Raw genomic sequence first — 20,886 nt, forward strand, 5'->3', positions numbered from 1 at the left:
ATGAGTGTTGGTGGCAACAGAATGTCACAAGTATGAAAAAAATGCTTATATCTAAGAAATTATATGAGAAAGAGTCTTTTAACATTTTAATGTTTTTAATAATAGTCTGTCATAATGATGAATGATGTCATTATTTTGGTGATAGGTAAAATTATTAAATTATGTATCTTTAAAATACTTGTCCTGTGAATTATAGCAGTTATGCTGAACAGAATAATTAGATATCTTCATAGAAATTCATTTCCGAAGTTACTTTAAAAATATTTTAATAATATATTAAATATGTATTATAGAGGATTTTAATACAGAATTTTTTAGTGAATTTTTTAGCATATTTTGTAAATGAAAGAAAAAAATATCAGAAAGTTACATGTTTTCCATTTACATTTTTTAAAGTTTGTATTACAGTCTAGTATATAAAATATTTTACATATTCTAATGTGTAGACACAAATACATTATAATAGATAAAAACATTCCCAAATATGTGGAAAATAAAACTGGACAAGATTTGTAAGGTCAAATAATTTGAATAGTCCAAAAGCAATTACAAATAACATATTGATTATACTATCAGAAAAAAAAAGCAAAAATCTTTTTTTCATTGTTAGGGGTAGCACACAACACTCGTTTTACTGGAGTATCTTCTGCAGAAAATTACATTTCTTATTTTGTGACTTTAAATTTTTTAAATTTATACTATTAAACACAAATATATTTTATCACTTTATTACATAGAGTTTATTATTCTGCTTTAATAGTGGATATATTTAATCATTATACATTTTTAAATACAACTTTTTAAAACTTTTACTTATTTTGAAGTCAATAGAGACATGTCTGTCAAAGTGTCCTTAAACTTTAAAAACTTTAATCATGGAAATCACTAATGTGTTTATGTAGCTCAGACACATTTACACATGTATCTACTGATTACATCAAGAGGTCTTTAATCTGAGAAGAAAAATTCTGTCTAATTAACATAAATGAAATGAACAAAAGTCTAAATAGCTTCTGATTTTGTCTCTTGCTCATTTAATAGCAGTAAACCATATTATAAAAGTGTATAGGATTTTTGCTTTCAGGTATATACATGACAACAAATTTTTGAAGTTGTAACACTCCAGACTCAACATTTAAAAAGAGAAGGTGCTTGCAAAGAAATTACTGTTAATTTTTAAGACAGGAAAAAATAGTTAAAGTTTTGAGAGAATATTGCAAAAAATATAAGGAAGGAAGGGAGGCTAACTGAAGAGATCAATCTAGGTACGTGGGGTATAAAACTCCATGTGGTTTAATAACTACTTAATTATCTACTTACTCATCAGAGGCTCCTTTGGTGTTTGTGTGTGAAGTCAAAGTCCAGGAACTAATTTAATGTGTATGACAATGGTTGGGATAATATATTAATTAGAGAGTGAAAGAAAGAAAGTTTAGTCTCTTTCTATTATTTTCTTCCCTTACCTGTTAATAAAATATTTGTGCCTTCCAAAAGCACAAATTAACAGGCAAGGGAAGAAAGTAATAGAGACTAAAATTCATCAAGAGGCAGGAGACTAGTATGGAAAAAGAGCAAGTTAAAATTAGTTTGACAATGGCAAATGCATAGAAAGTTTATTGTTATTGCAAAAGTTATTGATAAGTGTTTACTTCAGGTGATCAGCTTGTTCTTATGACATTTAGAAAAACAGTATTGGTAACAAGCAGTTTTCAGTGGGTTTAGAAATGAAAAGGAGACAAGGAATACACAAATCTTCTTTGGCCAGATTTTGAAAGGAGAAAAAAAAAAAAAAATAAGGCAGCAGCTTCTGATCGGGAGGCTTAGGACTAATGGAGTTATTTCTTCTTGGATAATTTATCAATCTTGAGAAAATAGCAGTAGGGAGGAATGAGAAGAATGAAGGATGCGGGAAGAGTCATAGAAATCAATAAGAAATAAGGGAGATTTGCCTTGGAAAGAAACAGAAAATTTCCTGTGAGAAGTAAATCCAGGTGAAACTACAAACAGGAAGTTTCGAGGTCACTTTCTGATCACTTCTATTTACCTCACGATTGAAAGATCAAGATCACTTGCTGAGAGTCAAGTCAGTATTATGATGGGAAACATCAAACAAAGTATATAAAGATTTGAAGTAAAAGTAGAGGCGGATATGAAAGGCATCTAACTGTAAAGGTCAAGTGAAATGAATAGCAAGTAGTTTTGAATGTCCTAGGAATTGAAAACTGTGAACTTGAAAATCATAAACTTGCTTATGCAATAGTCTCATAACTCACAAAGACCTAGCTTCAAGTACACCAGGTGCAGAGATAGGTTAGCTTATTCTAGTTCTAGAGGTTAGTAAGGCAGATGTGTCAGGATGGTAAATAGACAAAGGGATTGGTAGTTCTGGCAATAGAGTGGTAACATCTAAGAATACTAGATTACAAAAGAAGGGAAGGAAAGACAATGGGACATATTGGTTAGGAGAACATGTAAAAATGTTAGCAGACAATATTTACAGAAAGAAAAAGTTTATTTGGTGCTTTGAAACAAAGCCTAGAGAATTTAGACTGTTAGGTGTGTGGATCCTGAAAAAATAGTATGATTTTGGAGGAGGCCATATTTTATGCAAAATAAGAAGGTGAAGCAAATCTAAATACGTTGTTTACTACCTATCTTTTAGAGTAGGTTCCTGTAAACTAAGACTCATAGACCATATCTAAATAGCTGTCTGTTTTTGTAAGTAAAGGTATTTTTTGTTTGTTTTTGCTTTTGTTTTGGTTGGTGGTTAGTTTTTAGAATACAGTGGCACTCACTTATTGTGTGACTGCTTTAATGCTGCTAAGGCAGAGATGAGTAGTTGCCACAGAAACTATGTGACCCACAAAGCCTAAATTATTTACACCTGGCCTTTTGCAACAAAATGAAAACCTGCCAACCTCTTTTTTGGAGTAGCGACTCTCGACGAGTGATGAGGGGAATAAGGGTGTGTAGTATGCATTTGCAAATCAAGAAAGAAGTTCAAGTTATTCTCTCTAAAACATTCACATCAACTACCTCTCCATATCCCACATCCCCTGAGAGCTAATGGTTCCTAGCAATGGCAACCAAGCTGTTTTCTCATTGGCTTTCTACCCTTTTTTCCACAAACAACCACACTGATTACGTTGTCTTTTACCTGTTGCAGATAGTCATGTCCCATTCTACTGCATGTGTGGTTTTTGTGACTAAACAACGTGGATCACACAGACACGAATATGCACACAAACACTCACACAGCATACACAGGCATGCACACACACATCCACGGAGAAAGGAAATAGAAGGAAAACAAAGAAAAAGAAAAGAAAGAGAAACTTAAACAAATGACTATACTAAATACTCAGCTTTAGAGCAAGATAGGTCGAGTTCAGCTTTTACATTTACAGTCAAATGACATGCTCAATTTCTTTCTATACTCCCTGATTCCTCACCTAATAAGTATTATCTGAGATATTGAGTGATAATATATGTGAAAGATCCTAGAATCTTGCCAATATATAGTAAATGGTTGATTATACCCCTATTTTTCACATTGGAGAATCCTAGCTTAAAAATTATCTCACGAAGATGTAAAACTTGGATTAATCACACCCTTAACTCTTTGTTTATACATTCTATATCAACTTCTATATTTTCCATGCTTATATTACATATAGTTCTGACAAGAGACTGAAACTTTTGAATAGAAGTCATGTGTGATTACCTTTCCGTCCTCTTTACCTAATAATAACAGATATACAATAAGAACTCAATAAGCTGGATTGGGTCAGGCATGTTGGCTCATGCCTGTAATTCTAGCACTTTGGGAGGCTGAGGCAGGCTGATTGCTTGAGGTCAGGAGTTCTCGACCAGCCTGGACAACATGGTGAAATGCTGTCTGTACTGAAATACAAAATAAATTAGTCAACTGTGGTGGCATGTGCCTGTAGTCCTAGCTACTCAGGAGGCTGAGGCAGGAGAAATGCTTGAGCATGGGAGGCGGTGGTTGCAGTGCACACCAGGCTGGGAGATGGAGCCAGACTTCGTCTCAAAAAAATAAAAGATAAAGCTTGATGAATGGCAATAGTAAACCCGCATAATATTGCTCAATTAATTATGAAAACATCTTTCATATATATTTACCTGCAAATTAATCACATTGCTATTATCAGATTTCTATAAAGCTTAGGGGCATGTAAGTTCTGAATATTTTAAGTAAATACATAAATGAAATTATGCTTACATTATGAAATACCTCATATTCAATGTAGAATATAGGGAATGGTACAAAACATAAAATATGCATTCAATATAGAGTATTGGGCTCTCTATTACAGAATGAGAGCACGATTTATGAACACTTGAAGGCTTCTGGAATCATTTGGCAGGCCTTCAAAGTATGGAAGTAAGAAGGAAAACGGTTTAATTAGGACAAGTCAAGAGAACTGTTTGTTTAATCAGAAAGCACTGTGCCAAAACTCAAAGTGTAGTTTACAAGTTGCATTTCCCTTCTTTTTTCAGCAAATGGCAGTGAGGTTCACATAAGCAACGTGCGCTATGAAGACACTGGAGCATACACTTGTATCGCAAAGAATGAAGCAGGAGTGGATGAAGATATCTCTTCTCTTTTTGTGGAAGACTCTGCTAGAAAGACCCGTATGTATTGAACTGCCCCCCATCATGCACCCACCATACTCAACATACATTTTTACAGCTTTTTTTAAAAAAAGTAAAGGCACCAGAAAACTATGAATTGCACAATGCATTATAACAAATAGATTTTATATGTAGGAAGAATAGAAATCTTGAAATACTCAAAGCAGATTCAAAGATGAAAAAAAAAAGTTGGGAAATTTTGATTACAACACTAGATTTTATGTTTTTTGCAAGTGTACATATGGTGTTTCAGGTCCTGTCTTCCCATTTGCTCTTGGAGGAATTTATATCTCTGGCAAAATCCCTCTCCTCAATTAACTGTGGGGAATTCAAAGCCCCCAGATGTATCCAAGGTGTATCTTATAGGTGGAATAAATTACTGTATTTCTTTTCCTGTCAGTTACATTGCAGCCACTGGATTAAGATCTGTACAGCATCCTTCTCTACAGAAGGTTCAGTGGTAACTGCCACTCCAAGGCACTCACTGCCCCTGACACAAAAGTACACTGTTGCTGACCGTGGGTTAGTACTAAACATCCTTTGTCATCATCATGGTTCATGTTGCCTGCTGGTCTCCTGAAGTTATGCCCAAAATGTCTTGTTCTCTTGTATTTTATTAATTACTTGGCAAAAGGGATACAGAAAGGGTGGGGATGCTGAGGATGGATTACTTTTCATGATAGCTGGATTGTTTGGATCTCAAACTACCATCATAGCACTTATCAAGTACATTCTCTGTAAGCAAACAAATAGGCTTTATCTTCCCTTGCTCCACACATGCCACAGTGTGGCTGTTTGGGGATAGTGTCTGGGTGTTTGTGAAATGACTATTTCCTTTACTCTCTGCTCTTCAGTATGACCTGTTACGCTGCCATTAATATATGTTTTGCAAGAGTCTGATATTCTTGGACCCTCTAATTTGACAGGCCCATTTCTCTGAATCCAGTGTTTGAACAAGGTTAAAGCATTTACTCAGGCAGGAGTCTTCCCATTCCTGCTTAAGTCATTGAGTGCATATTGACATGAGAGGATCCACTGAGAAAGGAGGACCATACCTGGGTTCCAACTACTAACATAGTATTATCTTCATTTTATCTGGTTAGGGCAACCATCAGTACAAAGAAATGTTAAAAAAAAAAAAAAGTCCTTAGGTAGAAAACAGAAAAAAAAAAAAAAAGCTGGATTTAATCCATAAGATTACCATAAGATCTACCGTAATTCCTTTACTCTATTCCCTTTATGTAATACAGCCAGCACTAATTTGTAGTTCACTTTCTGTTAAAAATTAATTTTAGGTGACAAGTAATTAAAAATATTTGTTTTCTTTGCCCTTATGATGATGTTTATAAAACAAATTTTAATATCAACTCTATTTACTTACTTTCTTTCAATGTTTGTCATGTACCTTTTAGTATATTTCCCTCATTACAACAGTAAAACACCTAGCCAAAGCTTCTTTAATCTGTAAATCATACAACCTTTTAGTGTGTAAATTCTAGGAAAATTTAAGGGGAAGATTTAACAGGATTAAATTTTCAATCTTGTTGAAGTAAAAGTGCCCATGTAAAAAATAATAATGCGTATGATTAAAATCAGGACAATGCTAAGTAAGTAAACCAAGTAGAATATTAGTAACTCCAGAAAGATACAAACTGCAAAAGTAATAATATCTACTTGATAGAAGACAGTTTCTCTTGGGATACTTCCTAATAGTTAAATGCTAGAATCCTGTGTAACAAAAGAAAACCAAAATCACATGGGTGTCACATTAGTGAAAATCACTGCCTTTTGTAACCCCTGTCTTAAGGATTGTGGATCTGGGTTCTTTTCTAGTAATTTCAGGGAAAGAGACCAATACTAGTTATACATGGCACATTTGCATTTTGGAGTGCTAGATATTTTCTTTATTTTTTAATTTTATTTTTTCAATAATTCCAAATTTTATTATAAAGAAGACATGTCCAGGTTTGTTACATAGTTATATTGCTTGATGCTGAGGTTTGGGGTGCAAATGATCACATCATCCAGGTAGTGAGCACAGTATCCAACATGTTGTCTTTCAGCCCATGCCTCCTTCCAGACCTTGCTTCTTTAGGAGTCCCCAGTGTCTATTTTCCCATCTTTATGCCTATGTGTATTCAATGTTTAGCTCCTACTTGTAAGTGAGAACATGTGGTTTTTGGTTTTCTCTTCTTACATTAATTCACTTAGGATAATGGCCTCCAGCTTCATTCATGTTGTTGCAAAGGATAGGATTTCATTCTTCTTTATGGCTGCATAGTATTCCATGATGTGTACGTACCACATTTTCTTTACCCAGCCCACCATTGATAGGTAACTAGATTGATTCTGCATCTTTGCTATAGTAAATGGTGCTGCAACAAACATGCAAGTGCAAATGTCTTTTCAGTGGAATGATTTATTTTCCTTTGGATATAAACTCAGAAATGGGACTGCTGGGTCAAATGGTATGTCTATGTAAAGTTCTTTGAGAAATCTCCAAACTACTTTTCACAGTGTCTGAACAAGTTTGCCCTCTCACCAACAGGATATAAGCATTCTCTTTTCTCCATAGCCTTGCCAAGATCTACTATTTTTTTAACTTTTTAATAGTAGCCATTCCGACTGATGCGAGATGCTATCTCATGGCAGTTTTGATTTGCATTTCTCTGATGATTAGTGATGTGGAGCATTTTTCATGTTTGCTGACTATTTGTATGGCTTCTTTCGAGAAATGTCTATACTTACGCCTTGCCCATTTTTTAAATTGGATTATTTGTTTTTGGCTTGTTGATTTAAGTACCTCATAGATTCTGGATATTAGACTTTTATTGCATGCATACTTTACATATATTTTCTCCCATTTTGTACACGGTTTACTTTGTTGGTAATTTCTTTTGCTATACAGAAGCTTTTTAGTTTAATTAGGTACTTTTGTCAATTATTGTTTTTGTTGTGATTGCATTTGGGGACTGAGCCATAAATTCTCTGCCAAAGCCAATGTTGAGAAGGGTATTTCCTACCTTTACTTTTAGGATGTTTATAATTTAAGGTCTTAGATGAAAATCTTTAACCTATCTTGAGTTAATTTGTGTGTATAGTAAGAGGTCTTAGTAGTTTCATTCTTCTGCATGTGGCTAGCCAGTTATCCCAGGACCATTTATTGAAAAGGCAGTCTTATCCCTGTTGCTTGTTTTTGTCTGTTTTGTCAAAGATAAGATGGCTGTAAGTGTATGGATTTATTTCTGGGGTGTATATTTCATTCCATTGCTCTATGTTTGTTTTTATATCAATACAATGCTGTTTTGGATACTGTAGCCCTGTAGTATAGTATGAAGTCCGGTAATGTGATGCCCATGGCTTTGTTCTTTTTGCTTAGGATCGTATTGGCTACTTGTGCTCTCTTTCGGCTCCAAATTAATTTGAAAGTAGATTTTTCTAATATAGCAAGATATGACATTGGCATTTTGGTAGGGACATCTTTTAATCTATAAATTGCTTTATATAGTGTGGCCGTTTTGATAAGATTGATTCTTCCAGTGCATGAGCATAAGACACTTTTCCATTCATTTGTGTCACCTCTGATTTCTTTTGTCAGTGTTTTGCAGTTATACTTGTAGAGATCTTTCACATCATTGGTTAAATAATTCCTAGATATTATATATAATTTTAGCTATTATAAATGGAACTGTGTTTTCAATTTGCTTCTCAACTAGAATGGTATAGGTATATAAAAATGTTGCTGGGTTTTGCATGTTCTCACTCATAAGTGGTTGTTGAACAATGAGAACACATGGACACAGGGAGGAGAACATCACACACTGGGGTCTGTTGTGGGGGTAGGGACCTATGGGAGCGATAGCAGGGGGTAGGGAGGTTGGGGAGGGATGACATTAGGAGAAATACCTAATGTAGGTGACGGAGGGGGATGGAGGCAGCAAACCACCATGCATGTGTATACCTATGTAACAATCCTGCAAGATCTGCATGTTTACTCCAGAACTTAAAGTATACTAATCAAAAAAAGCAAATGTTGCTGGTTTTTGTACATTGATTTTGTATCCCGAAACTTTACTGAATTTGTCAGTTCCATGAGACTTTTTGCAGAGTCATTAGGGTTTTTTATGTATAGGACCATATTCCCAGAGAAGAGAGATACTATGACTTTTCCCTTTCCTATTTGGACGCTTTCTATTTCTTTCTCTTGCCTAATTGCTCTGAGTAGGACTTCCAGTACTATGTTGAATAGGAGTAGTAGTGAGAGTGAGCATTCTTATCTTGTTCCAGTTCTCAAGAGAAATGCTTCCAGCTTTTGCTCATTCAGTATGACATTGGCTGTGGGTTTGTCATAGGTGGTTCTAATTATTTTGAGTTATGTTCCTTTGATGCCTATTCTGTTGAGGTTTTACCAACAAAAATATTAATGAATATTGGAATTTATCAAAGGCTTTTCCTACCTCTATTGGTCTTTGTTTTTAATTCATTTATATGGTGAACCACCCTTGAATTTAGGAATAAAGCATATTTGATCATGATGAATTAACCTTTATGTGCCTGCCACTGGACTCAGTTTGCTAGTACTTTATTGAGGATTTCTGTATCTGTGTTCATCGGGGATATTATACTGAAGTTTTATTTGTTGTTGTTGTGTTTCTGCCAGATTTAGGTATCAGGATGATACTGGCTTCAAAGAATAAGTTAAAGAGAAGGCTCTCTTCCTCAATTGTTTTGATTGCTTTCAGTAGAATTGGTATCAGCACTTTTTTGTATGTCTGGTAGAATTAGGCTGTTCATCCTTCTGGTCTGGGGCTCTTTTTGGTTAGTACATTTTTTTTTTAATTTTTTTTTTATTTTTTACATATTTAATTACCCTGGAATTCATAGAGATCTTAATTGGTCAGTACATTTTTTATTACTTACTTACTCAATTTCCAGACTTACTGGTCTGCACAGGTTTTCACTTTCCTTCTTGTTCAATCTTGAAGTGTTACGTGTTTCCAGGAATTTATACATTCCGTCTCGATTTTCTGATTCGTGTGCATAGAAGTGTTCATAATGGTCTCAGGGGATCTTTTGTATTTCTGAGGGATCATTTGTAATGTCATCTTTGTCATTGGTCATTGCAATCAAATCATTTGGATCTTCTCCCCCGCCTCCTTTTTTTTTTGGTTAATCTAGCTAGTGGTCAAACATTTTTATTCTTCCAAAAAAACAAACTCTTGCTTTCATTAATCTTTTGTATGGGCTTTTAGTTCCATACAAAAGATTAGTTCCCTGTTTTGCCCAGTTCTTCTCTGATTCTAGTTATTTTCTTCTAATAGCTTTGGAAGTGGTTTGCCCTCGTTTTTGTTTTTGTTTTTGTTTTTTCTGGTTCCTCTAAGTCTGATGTCAGATTGCTAATTTGAGGTCTATTTAACCTCTTGATGCAGATGTTTAGCACTCTAAACTTTTCTCTTAACACTACTTAACCTGCATCCCAAAAATTTTAAATCGTGTCTCTGTTTTCATTAATTTCCAAGATTCTATTTATTTGTGCCTTGATTTTATTCACTCAAGAGTTATTCAGAAGCAAGTTGTTTAACGGCTTGTATTTGTGTTGTTTTGAGAAATCTTCTTGGTATTGACTTCTATTTTCATTGTAATGTGGTTTGAGAGAGTGCTTGATATTATTTTTATTCTTTTTTGAATTTATCAAGACTGTATATGACCAAGCATGTGGTCAATCTATGTGCAAAAGAGAAGAATGTATATTCTGGGGTTACTCAGTGGAGTATTCCATAGCTGTTTATTAGGTCTCATTGGTTAGCTGTCAATTTTAAGTCCATAATTTCTTTTGTCAGTTTTCCGTTGCAATGATCTGTCTAATGCTGTCAGTGGCAGGTTGAAGTCCTCCACTATTATTATGCGTCTGGAAATATATTTTCAAAACTGCCAAAGGAACCAATTACAGACCCATCAGTATTAAATATACTCTTCTTATTTGCACATATTAAGAAATTATTAATTTATATAAATAAACCAAAATAATTTCAGAGATTGTTGTTAGTAGTGACAAAATATGATTTTATTTTGGTAGAATACAATATTTAAATGAAAAAGCAGACTGTTGTAACAGAAGATATGTATTTTGCAAAATGGAATGTATTGGAATACATGCCAATGGAATGGTTGGAATCACATGATACCTCTTCTATTTGGGGCTACTACGTGACCTGTCTGAGCTTTAGTTTTCTTATCTTCAATATGAAATAAAAACCAATACACCAAGAGATTTCTGTTTAGATATCATGTATAAAGCACTTATACATATGTGTGAGACATAAAGTATGTCTTCCTCTGACTCATGTTTGTTTTATAAAAATAATTTCTAATTGCTTGCTAAAAACACTGACAAAAATCTGTTTCTCAAAAGCCTAGAAAACCTAATAATTGCTAGAAATCAGTTTTCTAATGATGCATATAGATGTTGATAACATAGCTATAGGTAGATACGAGTATATGGGTATGTAGGGGCATTCATTGTTATGCATTCAACTATGAAATATTACCTCTCTTCAAATTTAAAAAATGGCCTCCACTGTTTGGAATATGCATTCTGTTATTCAGCATACATATTAAGATACTTTTTTAAAAAGTCAAAATCTTTTTCCAGAGTTCACTTTTGTCACAAAGCAGAAGCTACACTTTAGTCTCCCTTTACATTGAGTCAATTTATATTTGTATTATATTTTGAGAAACATTCTATAATGCACTTTTCTTCTGTTTTTGAAAGATGCAGAGAAAAATGGTATTGAATCCTATGTAAACAGTAATAAAAATGGGGAAAGATTTGTAACTCTGGGGGTAAACAACATAACAAATACTTACTTTGTTTGGAAACAGTAATCATCCAGCTATTTTCTTCATAATAGAGAGCTCATAGTAGTATTAATCACATTTTTTTCCTACACTACTCTTGCCAGAAATATGATACTATTGAGAGAACAATTCATGCAAAGCATCATATGGCTAAGGAGTTTGTGTTTTGCTTCTACCCTAATCTTTGAAGTGGGAAACTTTGATTTACAGTGTCTAACTTTGTCAACAAATATCACTGGAAATTTTCTCATGTGAGAAATTGAACTACAAAAAAAAATATGTGCTTCAAAATAATATACTCTACAGTTACATTAGGAATAGGTTTTCATAACTAAGATTTAATGGAGTGATATGCAGGGAGGATTTAAATGCAAAGAACAGTAAAAGTGGACTATAGGGGATTGTATGGGGCTCACAACAGGGAGTAGGAGAAGATATAAATTATGTGAAGGGATTTAGAGAGAGGTAACATAATTTATTTGAAAATATCTTGTACATAGCATAAGTACTTGACACATTTTCATTCCCAAGGGAAGTCAATTTCCAGATAATAATGATTCATCCTCAATATGAAGGTAAATAAAAAATGGTGTGAACACAGCTTCTATAGAAAGCGTTTAAGCTACTGGGTGCATTAAGTGCCAAGAACAGATTGACTCACACCTTGCTATGATTTTAGTAAGGAATATGATTAATCCAGCTGTTCTAGAGTATTAGAATATGTCTAAATATATTATAACAGAATTTTGTAGTCTAAATATAATACACTATAATGCTATATGCACCTTTTTAAAATTATTGTCATAAACTGTTAAAAATATTACCTTATTGCAATAATTCTTCAGAATTAGCTCCAGTAAGTTAACATTAGTTGGCTGTATATCTAAAAAAGTTAATATTTTGATGGTTCATAATTTATTATAAAATAAAACAATTTGAAGATTTTTAAAAACCGCATTTCTAATGGCTAACGTCTACTAGATTATTTGAATAAACAGAAACATAATATTTATGTAAGTTAATAATTATTAAAAGAAATAAGTGTAATTGATAATACTGAGATTTAGCAATATTGTAAAATCCAGCTATTTGTTTCCAACTATCTTGAAAAAAAAATTTTGAAAAACATAAATGCTTATGAGGTACCTTCCTATTTTAGAAGTAAAAGAAAGGGTCTTAAGATAGATTACAACATGGTCTTTTTACTTATAAAGATAGTGTGAATATGACTATTGTAAACTTTAGAAGTAGAATTGATTCGGGTAACATAAGCAGATTAATTACCCTCTTTTGTCTTCATTTACATTCTTTTTCTATGGAATGGAGAAAATACTTGAAAAAGAAGTGCATAGATTTAATGAGATCACTTACGAAGGATCTTATAAATCTCTACAGAGGATACAAAGATAATATAAATAGTTGAATAATATTGTCTATGAAGTGCTACAAATGAAGCCAAATGCAAAAGTAATTATTTCTAAACTCAACCAATATTATGTGCAGCAGTCATCGGGTTAATAATTGCTTTGTTTTTGTTTTTTTTTTACATGCAATAGCTGTGAGATAGGTAGAATAATAACGTATAGAGAAAATCCCTAAAGATAAGGTGCAAACATCACAGCCCGAGTAAGATTTCCTTCTATTAGTCATGAGCTAAAAGCTAGAGTCAAATAGAACCAAATAAAAACAAATATTTATGGAAAAAATAAGTCAATGAATAAAAAATATTAATTTTCATATATTTTATTAAATATAATTCAATAGATGAGATATACCAATTATAATTTAAAGCAGAATGAACAATTCATATTTCTTTTTGAAAAGGGTCAAATTATTTAATATTTGATATGGACATTTATATAGCAATAGCTTATCATGAAATAAAATGCCCTTAAAGAGTCATATCAAGGTTAACCATGCTTGATAAGAATTTATTATTTTATAAGCTTTCATTATTTATAATAAAATCCAATATTTATGCTTCTCAATTTGGCCAATGACATTGTCACATACTTGAGGTAACTTGTTCTATAAATCTTTTCATCTTTTGACCCAGAACCTACTGAAAATATCTGCCTTGCAATTTCTATATCTGAAGACTATATTTTTAAAATAATATCCTTCAATATCAGTCATTAAATAGATCTGTTTCTAACATGTTGCCCTTTTTTGCACAAAAGCAGAAATTTGTTATCTAAGAAGATGCTATGTGATCTGATTGCCACAAATTAATAGGTTTTCAGCAACCATAAACTATTGGGCATCTTTATTGTCTACACTACAAAATAAGAGGTAAAACTTTCTTATTTTGATCTATTGCCTAAATTTTCTCTGCAAGGCATTATATACCTTTAATGCACCTCCTATCACATATTACACAATGCCAACATCACTGATTTATTTAAGGATAAGTGATTATGATGATGAAATTTTATTTATCTGATTTTAGGCATGTAGACTAAATACACTTACATATAGTGATAGTGCTGAGTATACAATTTCTATGAACTTTAAAAATATTTACATACTAGCATTGTATTGGTTGTGTTCAGGAGAAAATGTTAGGACTCTTTTTAGAGAGATTTTACAATTCCAAAGGCTTTACACGTAGTTAATCTTTACCAAATAACTGTGTTCTTAAGTTTAACAAAGGTAGAATTACCATCACTTCATGATTCTTAGTGTCCTCTGTCGTAGGAATTCAATCAGATAATGACATAAACGTGCAAAGAGTTAGCAAAACAAATTTATCTTTGAAATGCCCAGGCTCTGGGGTAAGGGACTGAAGTGAGGTATTTTCTCAAAGTTTTGTGAAATCTACTTTATGCTATATATTTTTATTAACTGTGTGCCAACAGCCCAGATTATACATCTGTGTATCCTATTGTCCTCTGTTTATGCAAATATCTGGATTCTGATAAAGTCTGATTGTGGCTGAGTAAGGCAGGAAGAGTAAGTCATTCAGTTTGATTACTGTTTTTTCTCCTTATTTGTTTTATATCCCAACTTTATGTGCATTTTGTATTTATGTTAAATACAAAATGTTGTTAAATATGAAATTTCTTAAAGGATACTTTTCTATCTCATGCAGTCAAATTATATTCCCATTTCATTATCTGTCCCCTAAATTGATGTACTCTTTGATACATATGGTTATACTCAACTCTGCTATAACGAATAATACATAATAATACATCCTTTGGAAACACTCTACAATAGTGAAATTTTAATAGAATCGGATTATTAATGAATAAAATGTTTCTACTTTTATTTCAAACATGCCCTAATAGGTCAAAACGTGTTTGAAAATATAATTTCTTAATATAAAATAAGGATTTTGTGTGTGTATAATATACATAGTTCAGCCATTATTGTACAAGTTATATTTATACTTATGTTAATGTCAGAATGTAATTTCAGATTTATGTTTAACAATGCAGAATAAAACACCAGAGGACCCCGTATAATTAAGATTAAGAAATTGTAATATTAAAAATTTGCCTAAAGTTATTGTCAACACAAATAACTGACAGAAACTAGTTATCATAAATAAATTAAGTCAAGCCCTCAAGAACTAGCCTATAGGTTTAAGAAGGCATTTCAGAGACAAGGAAAAATGAAGTATCACTATATATTATGTAAAGATACTAATCCTCAATAATTGTAAAAAAAACAAAACCTTAAAATCATAGAGAAATACCTAAAATAAAAGAGAAATGATATTTCACATCCACTATAATACCAAAAGTTAAAAAGTTGCATATTACCAAGACTTGGTGAGATATGAAAAATTAGGAATTGTTATACATTGCCAGCAGTAGTATTAGTTTTACTGCCCTTTGGAAAGCATTTTGGCATTATCTGTTAGAGTTAATTTTGCCTGTACCTTTAGAGCCAGCACCCTCCCACATTAGAGGAGCATTGAATTCCCATACATCCAGAAACTGTTTAGGAAGAATCTCCCATGGATTGAATATTTTGCTATAATTTTTTTTCTTTGAATTGAACATTTGTATTGAACCAAACTGACTTAATTTAAAGCATACACTTTGAAATGTCTACAATTTGACTTCTATAATTCAAATTTGTGTGAAGCTAGTTACCTTGCAAAGTATGTGAATACCACGAGAATATTACCCCAGACTTAACCATTTATTTCTTAATTGTACATTAGAAAAGAGACATTTACAAAATTTGGAAGGTGACTAAGAGCTTTCATTTTTAGGAGAATAAAAATTCTGCAGCAAACAATAGGTATGTTGATACATGCTTTCACCTTTTAAGTATTTCTTGAGGAACAAAGAAACAAATATTGCTAGCATGTGGTCAACACTGAATACATCAATTCTCTATTTTCAAAAAGTCTGAAGTCCTTCTTTCAGAAAGTTGTGTGCAGGTGGGAATGAAGGGCAATAATAATACATGTTAAACTTAAGAACACAGTTATTTGGTAAAGGATTAACTGCCTTTGGAATTGAAAAATCTCAAAGAGAGTCCTAACATTTTCTCCTGAAGGCAACCAATGCAATGTTAGTCTGCTGTTAATATGCACATGAGCAGAGCGTGATGAGACTGCAGACACAGAAACAAGTAGTCTCTATTGAGGTGATGAACATTGAGCTCATCTTTGATGGCTGTGGTGACATTTCCATAGCTGGAGACTTAACAGAACATCAAACCTAAGTAAGAGTCAGGAAATATTAATACATGGTGGGTTTGGTTAACTTTATAAAAATATTTACAATACTAGGTGAGAATGTATTGTGATGTAGAATCCGATTAAGAAAGACATTGCAGTGTAATTTAAAAAAGCCAAATTAGAAAAGACATAAAAGCTGTATTTTGTCTGTCAATGAAAAGAGTCAAACTTGGTAAAATATTTGTACAGATTTATTCTGATCTAAATATGATTAACCACGGCTGTGACACAGCCCTCAGGAAGAACTGAGAACATGTGTCCCGGGTAGTCAGGGTACAGCTTGGTTTTATACATTTTGGGAAGGCATGAGACATCAATCAAATACATTCAAGAAATACATTAATTTGGTCCAGAAAGGCAGGACAATTCAAAGTAGGGGTGTGTGTGGGAGGTGGGTTTCGAGGCTATATAGGTAAATTTAAACATTTTCTGGTTGTTGGATGAATTTGTCTTCAGACCTGGGATCAATAGAAAGGGCTGTCTTGATTGCGATAAGAAGTTGTAGAGACCAAAGTTTTACTATGCAGATGAAGACTTTAGCTAGCAGGCTTCAGAAAGAATAGGCCGTAAAATGTTTCTTATCAGACTTAAAGTCTGTGTTGAGTTAATGCCAGACAGGTATAATGAGACATGAGACATGTTCCATCCCCACTTCCCATCATGGCCTGAAACAGCCTTTTAGGTTATTATTATTATTATTATTTTTCTTTTTTGAGACAGAGCTTTTTGCTCTTGTTGCTCAGGCTGGAGTATAGTGGCGTGATCTTGGCTCATCACAACCTCGCAACGTCCACCTTCCGGGTTCAAGCAATTTTCCTGCCTCAGCCTCCCGAGTAGCTAGGACTACAGGCATGTGCCACCATGTGCTAACTTTAAATTTTTAGTAGAGACGGGATTTCTCCATGTTGGTTAGGGTGGTCTCGAACTCCCGACCTAAGGTGATCCGCCCTCCTCAGCTTCCCAAAGTCCTAGGATTACAGGCGTGAGCCACCATGCCCGGCCCTTATGGTTACATTTTAAGAGTCCTGACTGAGGAGGAAGTCCATTAAGATGGTTAGGGTTGGGGACCTTAGAATTTTATTTTTGGTTTACACTTCAAAGGTAAAAGTTGTTTTCTACAAATTTATTATTAATGTTTATCCTGGAGATACCACAATAAGCATTTTTATTCTGGATTTTCTGTTTCATATATAGTAGGCATTTGAATGTTTTATTTATTACCAAGGTAGATTTAATCCAAATTCCAATTCCCAGAAAAGTTTATAAAACAAATTGTCTTGTAGTTTTACCATTTAATCTTAAGGGGAAATATCTAATGTGGAAACTCATTACACCACGCTGCTGGAACTCATTTAATATAGGTATTCAATTATCTTCATTTATCCATCTATTGAATATTATTTTTCATAATACAATTTCCTAAAAGATAATATTACTTGGCTTGTCAGCCTATGTGAACTTCTAGAAATAAAACGAGTGCATTCACAAAATATTATTTTTCATAGTGTGTAATGATATCAAAATAAAGACTAAATTATGCCTTGAGCCTCTGTATGCCTATGAAATGATAAGAATTAAATTGGAGTGAAACTGACACTGGAAAGAACTTCTTATAATAGAAAATAATCTGTTGTCCATTTTTCATGCCTTTGTGGTTCACTGAGCATCCTTTCCTTCATGCCTATATATACATAAGATTGGTACAGATTTGGTCAGAAAGACAATTTTTCCTGCAGAGCCTTACCTGAAAATATTTTATGTAGTACTTAAAAGAAGTAGATGTTCTGCTTGTCAACTTGCTTTTAGAAAATTACCATCTTACTGACTACACCCTATTTGATTACTCTCATATTTTTTAACACATGCTTGCTTTATTTTGCTTTATTTGTTTGTTTATTTATTTACTATTTGAGATGAAGTCTTGCTCTTGTCTGGAGTGCAATGGCACCATCTCAGCTCACTGCAAACCCTGCCTCTCGAGTTCAAGCGATTCTCCTGCTTCAGCCTCCTAAGTAGCTGGGATTACAGGTGCCTGCCACCATGCTCAGCTAATTTTTGTATTGTTAGTAGAGATGGGGTTTCACCATGTTGACCAGGCTGGTCTCAAATTCCTGACCTCAGGTGATCTGCCAGACTTGGCCTCTCAAAGTGCTGGGATTATAGGTTTGAGCTACCTCACCCAGTCTATTTTACTTTTTCATATTAAGCTTTTATAGAACTTGATTAGAGATGTTTGTAAAAGTGAAATTTTAGTGGCTCCAATGTTCTAAAATACTTGACAATATCTAGCACATAATGAGGGCTCAATAAATGTTTCTTCTAATTATCATTATTGTTATTATTTCAGGTTGATGATTGTTAGATTTAAAATTTTCATAGTGGATAAAAATTATTCAAATGGGCAAAAATAATAGCACAATATTCTAGATATAGGGCTATTTAAGAAAAGATAATAAATGAGATATTTTATATTTATATTTAATATTAAAATACATTAAATTCAAATATTTTAGGAATTGCTTATACTTTTATTAGTAGTATGGCAATCAACTATTTGACTGTTTCTTCTTGAATCTAGGTATAATTTTACCCTTCAGAGAAGCTACATTCCATTTTTGAATATCATATTCACATGAAACATTTCATTTTCAAGCTTGAAAAGAATTCTCCAGGAGCATTAAGATCTATAGTTTTGTTTAAATCTGATCATTTTTCTTTGCTGTCTGTCTTGTAAAGTATGGGAAAGATAAGTTTCCAAAAATGTTATTAAATATATATATATACACACAATATATATTGTATTCGCTATATCTTTATTAGCAGAATATATTTTTTGGTAAAATGTATATTTTATTAGTAAAATATATATCTATTTTATTTACATTATATGTGTGTGTGTGTATATATATATATATATATATATATATATATATGAGGAAAAGCCTTTTTATATCCTATTCTCAAAGTCTTGCTTGACCACATCTTATTTTGAACAGTGAGCAGTAATTAAAGTTTACATGTGTGTGAAGCCTCTGTGATATCAGAAGGTGTCAGTTGGAAATGCTCTCACATTTCAGTGCCCATGTTCATTCTTAGCACAGCCACAGTTGGCTACACTGCTGCTACTTGGCCTAATTTTCTTGCTAGCCCTGTCACTTCTCTGCTGAGCATCTTCGACCCCATTCTCTTTCTCTCTGTGCCAATAACTGCAGCTGCTATCTGCTGTTTGTTCTGCCCTTGTTTCCGTGTTGACAATGGGAGGGAGAACAGCTGGCATTGCTCTCTCTTATTAATATATTACCATATTGTATGGGGGTGGGAACTGAAATGAAGGGGAGAGAGAGGGAAGGTAGGTCTAGGGAAGAACAAGCGTATTTGTCATATTCCAGCATGTGTTTGTCTATTGTAACAATTTGGATTAGTGAGACAGCCCCTAACTGGAGCAATAAGGTTTCAAAGAAAGAAGACAAGAAGTGATAAAATAATGTGGACAGTGACTCCAAATTCATAATCTTAAGTTTGTAGTTCTGGAGCAGCGGTTTTTCTTTAACCAGCCTTAGATATTGATGTTACTTTTCTATGCTTTAATTTTTCCTTCTAAGCTAAGAAGAAAAATTGTGGTTCTCAAACTCATTTACAGGCACTTAAAAATATTAAGGACAACTCAACAGAGAAGACTTAAGGCTTCTGACAAAATAGAGATTTAAAATCAGATAGTATTATGACCAGAGGATTTAATGTATTAATATTAATGTAAGACACATGTGAGTTATCACAGGAAATAAAACACTGTGGGTGACTTGAGACGTTTTTCTAATTTCAATATTTTCCTTTCTCTTTAAATATATTGAACTGATTCTTAATTTGTAATATTCAAATCACCACGAATTTCACTTAATTCATCTAGTAAGATAGGTAAATTATACTAACTAGAAGCCTATCCATAATTTTTTTTTTTTTTTTTTTTTTTTTGAGACAGAGTCTTGCTCTGTTGCCGGACCAGAGGGCAATGGCACAATCTCAGCTCACTGCAACCTCTGCTTCCCAGGCTCAAGCGATTCCCCTGCCTCAGTCTCCCAAGTAGCTGGGACTGTAGGTGTGTGCCACCATGCCTGGCTAATTTTTTATTGTTTAATAGAGATGGGGTTTCACCATGTTGGGCAGGATGGCCTGGATCTCCTGACCTTGTGATCCCCTCACCTTGATCTCCCAAAGTGCTGGGATTACAGGAGAGGGCCACCCTTCCAGGCCTCCATCAGATACTATAAGTGGTAACACTGAAGAGTTGGGATCAAAACATCTAGCGCTTATTATGACATTTTAAGCATAAGCTGCCACTCTGTCCCCACTAATGCAAGTAAAGCAAAGAGATTAATGTTTCTTGAGTAAGTGCTACTTTCAAAATTTAATCACAGAGAAGGAAAAAATATCCAAGGATAAATGAATCAGAGATACCCCAGGCTAAAGATGAGTTGGCCAGTGACAGGTCATCCAATTCAACAGAATGATTTAACAAATAAATAAAATGGCCAGCAAATTAATTCTAAAATTAATCAATTTTTTGGGGACCACCAGGATACATTTTAATTCAACATCCTAAGTTTTGCTATGTTTAAACTTTGATTATTTATGAAATAATTTGTTTTGCAATTCTCCACTTTTTGATATCAGAA

The 20,886-nt window shown here is 33.3% G+C and overlaps 1 protein-coding gene across 5 annotated transcripts in view; it reads left to right on the plus strand.

Annotated features, from left to right (window-relative positions):
• The window catches only part of FSTL5 (follistatin like 5), a 790,158-nt gene that overhangs the window by 626,346 nt on the left and 142,926 nt on the right, over positions 1-20,886 (plus strand). For all 5 annotated transcript variants that reach the window (XM_074396781.1, XM_039479107.2, XM_039479105.2 and 2 more), the window contains one exon: positions 4,522-4,656. In XM_074396781.1, coding sequence (XP_074252882.1) covers positions 4,522-4,656 — 135 coding nt within the window. The remainder of the gene's footprint in view (positions 1-4,521; positions 4,657-20,886) is intronic.

Source organism: Saimiri boliviensis, chromosome 3 (genome assembly GCF_048565385.1).
Source record: "Saimiri boliviensis isolate mSaiBol1 chromosome 3, mSaiBol1.pri, whole genome shotgun sequence".
In the NCBI taxonomy this organism is placed as follows: Eukaryota; Metazoa; Chordata; class Mammalia; order Primates; family Cebidae; genus Saimiri; species Saimiri boliviensis.